The 6,522-nt window shown below is 34.9% G+C and overlaps 1 protein-coding gene across 4 annotated transcripts; it reads left to right on the top strand.

The window, feature by feature from the left end:
* Positions 1–1,010: 1,010 nt before the first annotated feature.
* LOC133823305 (uncharacterized) lies at positions 1,011–6,165 on the top strand. 4 transcript variants are annotated; one of them, XM_062255968.1, is made up of 8 exons: positions 1,014–1,321; positions 1,705–1,846; positions 2,472–3,287; positions 3,378–3,524; positions 3,902–4,002; positions 4,194–4,262; positions 4,426–4,606; positions 5,506–6,165. In XM_062255968.1, the coding sequence occupies exons 2-7, from the start codon at positions 1,717–1,719 to the stop codon at positions 4,582–4,584; spliced, it is 1,422 nt and encodes a 473-aa protein (XP_062111952.1). In that variant the 5' UTR covers positions 1,014–1,321; positions 1,705–1,716; the 3' UTR covers positions 4,585–4,606; positions 5,506–6,165. The 4 variants fall into 4 exon arrangements, with proteins under 4 accessions (XP_062111953.1, XP_062111955.1, XP_062111952.1 ...); XM_062255969.1 differs by lacking the exon at positions 5,506–6,165 and having other exon boundaries at positions 1,011–1,321; positions 3,399–3,524; positions 4,426–4,828; XM_062255971.1 differs by lacking the exon at positions 5,506–6,165 and having other exon boundaries at positions 1,012–1,321; positions 4,389–4,630.
* The last annotated feature ends 357 nt before the right edge of the window (positions 6,166–6,522 follow it).

Below are 6,522 nucleotides of genomic sequence, written 5' to 3'. Positions count from 1 at the left end.
GGTCGAGTCAAGCATCCAGCCCGTAGTACGAGCTGGGGGTGAAGGCTCTGACCCTTTATAAAGTCAGCCACGCAAGGTAAACGTGCATATATCAGACATCACGTGTCTGATATATCCCTGACTTCTCGGACACGCGGCAGGAACGTGCGTATTCAGACACCCACGATTGGGTTGGGCCGTGCGCCCCATTATCTCCTTACCAATTGATTTGACCACACTTATGTGTCAGGTTTAGGAATTAATCATGAATGTCACAGAGTTGATATGATAGGTAAGAAGGTCACGGGATGACCTTCTTACCAACTCCTAGGTGCTTTCTCCTATAAATATGGAGACCCTGGGAGTTAAAAATGGTTGGATTCTCTCTTGTAAGAAATACCCTGTAATCGTATACTCAGAATATAGCAATAATATTGACTAGTGGAGTAAAATGATTTTAACCTTCGAACCACTTAAAAAACGTGCCTTGAGTAGCCATTTCATTTTCCTAAGATCATATATCTGTTTCGATTTAACTTTAAGCACTAATCCATTTCTCTCCTTTTCTTAATTACCTGTTGGCGAAGAACCGCGTCAACATGCACAATTCTAAAATAAGTTGTGCTAGTATTTTTATAGATGACAATGCAATATTGTTATAAATTTAATCAATAATTATTATTAAATTTTAATTTATCAATATAATTAAATTTTACTTAATTAAATATATTGATAAATCAAAATTTAATATTATACAACCTATGCATATAAAATATATAAAATTAAAATAATATTCAAATTCAGCTGTTACAATCACATATTCAGTTTATGTTATATTTTCAAATTTAATACTAATCACAGATTCATTTTTTTAAAACTAAAAAACAGTTTACTGACATTGAACCAATCATATTTTCAAAAACATGATTTTAATTACTAAATTCAGATTTTTATTTTAAAATCACACTTTTCAAAAATAGATTTTTCTAATCGCGATCCAATGACACCTTAATTATTTTTCCACGGAATAGTTTGCTGATAAGCGAAAAGTTTAAGGGTACTCGTGCCAAAAACCCCAAATTATTAATAGTATTATTTTATGATTGAGTTGAGGTTCAATTGAAGGTCTCCAGCATCCCTATTATTCATCGTCTTCTCTGTCTAATAATTTCGCCAACAATCACTTCTTGCTGCCTAAACCCATAAACACTGCTTCCTCTTTACAAAAAATCTTATTATTATTTTTCTTATAAAGAAACCCTAAGTTCTCTCTCTCCCGCCACTCCTGTTGGGCCCTCTGGCCAACCCACTTCGCCGGTTCTCTACCATTCATCGCTATCAGGTTTAATATCTTTTGTTACTCTTTGTTTTTTATTTCTATTTATGTTTTTATTATTTGATTTTTATATTATATATTAATTTATAGGGTTTTCGAAGAAGTTTTAGATTCGGGCTAGTGAAAATGAATTCCTGATTAGCATTCTCTAACACATAAGTGAAGTAAACTTTTGGTCGAATTGGGGAATGACAAGATTATTGATTTGCTATCAAATTTGTTATTAATTCAGAATTTCTTGGCTGTTGAAAAATATATGTTTGTTTCCAAGATTATATGTATATATATAGTACTGTAAATACCCATTACTGCATGTGCAAGATTATCATTTAGACAAATTACACTTCATAGCTCCGCTCCTGACTGATTATGCTGCTGTTATGTGGTAGATTGTCGATACCATGGATGCAAACTTACAGTCTTCGTCCCCAGACAATTCCGATGTAAAAACAGCGTTTCGCAAGCCTACCACGGATGCTACCAACAGAAAGTATAGGCGTCATTCTCCAGTTAGCAGATCTTCCTCCGATGGTGAGTTTTTTGAAATGGGGTTTTCTTTGAAGGGCATAAAGTAGAGGCCTTTCTAGCTTAGCTATCCAGGAGAAGTTATTAGTATATTTCAGAGATGTTCCTATTTAGCATGCGGCTTAGCACTGAATCTCCTTTCTGCTCTCCTCTTAGTTGATGTGATTATTTTTGGGTGGTAAAACCATATATTGTCTTTTTTTTAATGTTATCTTTTTAGTATCTGTTGTGGATTTGCTTGTGTGACAATTCTTCACTAGCCTTTTTTCCCCCTCTTTTTTCTTTTCAAAATAGTTAGTAGCTGCATCTGTGCGATGATATCATTTATGTTTGTTAAAGAGCTATATTACTAGCTATCACTCAGCTTTCTAGATGGGCTAATGAGTTGCATGCATGTCTCTTGTGTTGTTATTGGTTAAGGTAACATCATGAGAAATAAGAATTTAGTTTCTTTCTTTGGAGTTACTGTTCTCTTGATTTTGGGCCAAATAATCTGACAGGGATTATTTTGTAGATTTTGTTCGCAATATACAACTTTTAATATAAATTATAGAGAAATTTATAGGTAGGTTGTATTGGCTCATTTCTAATCGTACATTTTGGTGGTTATATAGCTTTTCTATTCCTGTAGGGAGTCCTAAACATGACTGTAGCGCTAGCCCAAAATATTATGGGGAAGATCCTGGAAGAGTCCATGAAAATCGATCAAGAAGGAAGGACGATGGGAGGGAAGTAGACAGAGACTCAGAGAAGAGTTACTATGGTAGAGGTAGTGATACCTATAGACATTCTGATAGACAGTTCTCCAGGAGTTCCCATGGATACTCTAGGCATGATGATTACAGCAGACATGACAGACACGCAGATGAGGAAGAAAGAAATCATCATAGGCAATCTTCTCATTCTGGTCGGGATTCAAGAGGTGGCACTCATTTTGACCATAATAGATCAAGAGATAATTTTCGGAATAGTGAGAAAAGTTTTCGAGATAAACATGATTCTTATAAGAGCTTGGACAAGGCTGAATCTGGTAGAAGGCATGCATATCCTGAAGATACTAGAAGGGGGAAGCGTAAAATGGAAAAGGACGGGCAAGATGATAAAAAAGATTTCCTTAGGAGTTCAGGAGATTATAGAGGTGATCGGATGCAACAAAATGAAGACTTTAAGGGGCATCAAAGTGATTCATCTTTCAGAAGAGATGATGGTAAACATCATGGTAAAGAAAGTCACAAGAGTGAGCTGAAAGAGAGTGATGGTCGGATCCTCACCAAAGAAGGAAGAAAAAGAACTGATGGCATGGATGCTAACAGGAGCAAGTATCGGGGCATTCGAGAAACAGCAGAACAGTTTGTAGAAAAATCTGTTATCGATAGTGAAAATCAAGAATCTCCCTCAAAAAGACACAGGTTTAGCTTGGAGAAGGACAATGATACTGTGAAAAACGGTATTATTATTATTATTATTAAAAAAATTATGCCTTATATCTTGTCAAAATATTTTCTCCCTTCTTTTGGCTGATTTACTCTTTGATTAGTTTCAAAGTTCACAACTGTAGCCGATGTAAAGGAGTCTAGTTCCAAGCAACCCGAAGATGGCAAAATGAGAGCACAGGCTAGTTTCTTAGACATAACTAGTGATATAAATGCTGCAAAAGTTGCTGCTATGAAAGCTGCTGAATTGGGTACGCTTCTAGTTCTGACTAAATTTCTTTCATCATACGATAGTAGAATTGGCATCAGTAACTATTATTATTTATGATTGTTCTGTAAATTAACTTGGCCTATATTTGTCAATATGTCACGCATTCTTAATGATCTGGTACTTTGAATTACTGTATTCTTTGTATTGCAAAATCACTAATTTTATGGTTAGTTTTGTGTCCAACTACTAATATTCTGGTTAATTATTTTTTGACCTAGACTGTTGTGGTTGAATCTTTGAACTTTAACCTAATTCACTAGGTCCTTTTTGGATTTACCAATAGAGTAGACATTATCTATCAACTACTCGAATCTTCTTAATATCTTAATCTTTTTGCTGTTGATATTTTGCACACAGTGAATAAGAACCTTGTTGGAGGGATAGGAACAGGATTCATGACTACTGACCAAAAGAAAAAGCTCCTCTGGGGAAACAAGAAGGCTACAAAGGCAGAGGAAGTATGTGCATGATTTCTTTTCATATATGCAAATCAATTTTTTTAGGTGTAGATATGTTACAGTCATTCTTTAATAGTATCTATCAAATGTTAAATTAGGTTTTCTTGATTATTGTGAAAAGCAATTTGGTTATTGTCTTCTTTCCTGTAACTGCTGCTCTTTCTGATGAATGCCGTTTTCAATATTTGTAGTCTGGTCACCGCTGGGATACTGCTCTTTTTACTGACAGAGAACGGCAAGAGAAATTTAATAAACTCATGGTAAATCTCCATTACACTTGCCGTTTAGAATAATATTTAGTCAGTTATAAAATTCTACATTTCCCTTGCCTCTACCTGAATGACTCACCCCCTTTAGAGTTTGTTCACCTACTGACACAATTTTAGAGTCTGAGTTTGTCTTGGTGCCTATGGCCAATTGTAGGGTGTGAAGGGTGAACCGAAAGCCGATCACAAACCAGAAAACCAAGGAGGTGGCGACCTCCAATCGGAGAAGCAAAAGGAACTCCAGATGGATTTAGAGAGGCAGTACACTGCTGGGCTGCGCAGGAGAGACGGGCGTACTGTTGGACTAGGCCTTTAAGCATCTGCTTCAGTACACTTAGGTATCCATACCTAAATTTTCCAATTTGGCCTGCAGTTATCTTATTCTCTTGTGCAAGAATGATGTTTCTTGTGGCTGCTCACTTGTTTCTTGTAAAACATAAGTTATTTACTTCCAGTTTCTCAGCTTTTGCTGATATACTTGGATCTTACATGAGATTCAGACTATGGAATCTGAATGTTTAACTTGTATAAAAAAGAGTTAACCTCTTTAGCTGCCTTAATGGTCTTTTTGTGTGTGTGTGATCATTGTTTTAAATATTTTTTTTTTAAAAAAAAACTCCTAAAGACGTGTGTGATCATTGTTTTAAATATTTAAAAAAAAAAAAAAAAAAACTCCTAAAGACGTGTTATTAACACCTCTTGAGTTGGGTGCTTTATGAGCTAAAAAAGAAAACCACTTCATCATTGTTATAATATTTTTAAAAATACTCTTAAAATCATGTTATTAACACCTCTTTAGTTGGGATAATTATTCAATCCAATTAAATTAATTTTCTTTTAATGGGTACCAATATTACTAAATATCAGTTTGGTTCTTGTGTTTTACATACATAAATAATTGATTGGTCTATGTGTTTTGTTAAACGTATTTTATAAAATTGTACAAAATGATATTCTGAGCCCGATTTAAGTCAAACAATTTTTTAATATATCTAAAATACTCGTATTTATAAATGGATGAATTAGTTGAAAATAAATTTTACAATAAAAATTAAATTTAAAATAAAATAAATAGATAATGCATTACTTAATTAAAAATCATAAATGAAAATTACACATAAAATTTAAAAGGAAACTGGAACTAAATCAAAAAATTAAAACTTAAATTTAATCTTTTTTTTTCTTTTTCTTATTCTTCTTCTTTCCTCCATCTTCCTGCTTCTCCATCCATTTGCAGGTGCCTTGACTGCCAACCCTAAGCAACATTGTCACCGTCCTCAATCTCGACTAGATCTACCTCCACGTTGGTGCCCTTTGTCCCCAACCCCGATCAGATCCAACTCCGTAGCCATAGAAGTTGAGTGAAGCTTTAGTTGAAGCTTTACGATTTTGCAGCCATGGAAGTCAAGTGAAGCCATTACAGCTTCAGCTGAAGCTCTGCAGTCATTGAAGCTCAGATCCACCATCAACCCCTCACCGAGATCTGCTAGTCGAACCCCCCGGCCTCTCCTTTGCCAAGCCCAGATTTGCCCACGGCAAGCTTCCCGTCACACCAATTTCGGCCACGTGAAGAGCCCAGATTCATCCCTGTTGCACCATAATTTTTCGTTGTCTGCCCAAGAGGTCACCAAATCCGAGTTGCCCAGTCGGAGGTCGCCAGATCCGTTCGTCCATGAGGAGGAGAACCAACTTCGGAGTTCGCTAACTTCAGAGGAGAACCAAATGAGTGGAAGGGAAGAGCTAGTGGAGGGCTGTTCTAGGTTGGGGTGGTTGGCGGGGAGAGGATGAGGATGATCGGGAAGGAGAGAGAGAGAGAGTGGGAGGAGAGAGAAGTGTATATTGAATTTTGACTTTTTTAATAATTCAAATGCTCTTTTTATTAAATTTTAAATTTTAACCTCTTTTTAATTTAATAATGTTTTATTTTGTATAAATTAATTCATTAATGACAAAAATTTAAGGGTATTTTGGTTATATTTAAAAACTTTATGATCAAAATTGAACTCAGAGTATCATTTTGTTCAATTTTACAAAACATATACTTTGTCATTTAACAAAATACCTAAACGAATATTCAAACAAAACAAAGACCAAACTAGTATTTTTCCTTAAATAAATTTGATAAGATGTTTCCTAATCAATTTTAATATGGCCTTTATAACACTATATATTATTTTAATTTTTTTTACCGCAACTAGAAATAGATTGAAACTAATAGTATTCTTGAATGTCGCAATACTTGTTGATATTGTAA

Source organism: Humulus lupulus, chromosome 3, assembly GCF_963169125.1.
Source record: "Humulus lupulus chromosome 3, drHumLupu1.1, whole genome shotgun sequence".
NCBI classification, from domain to species: Eukaryota; Viridiplantae; Streptophyta; class Magnoliopsida; order Rosales; family Cannabaceae; genus Humulus; species Humulus lupulus.
Note: the sequence above shows the minus strand (reverse complement) of the source record. Positions and strands in the feature narration are given on the sequence as shown.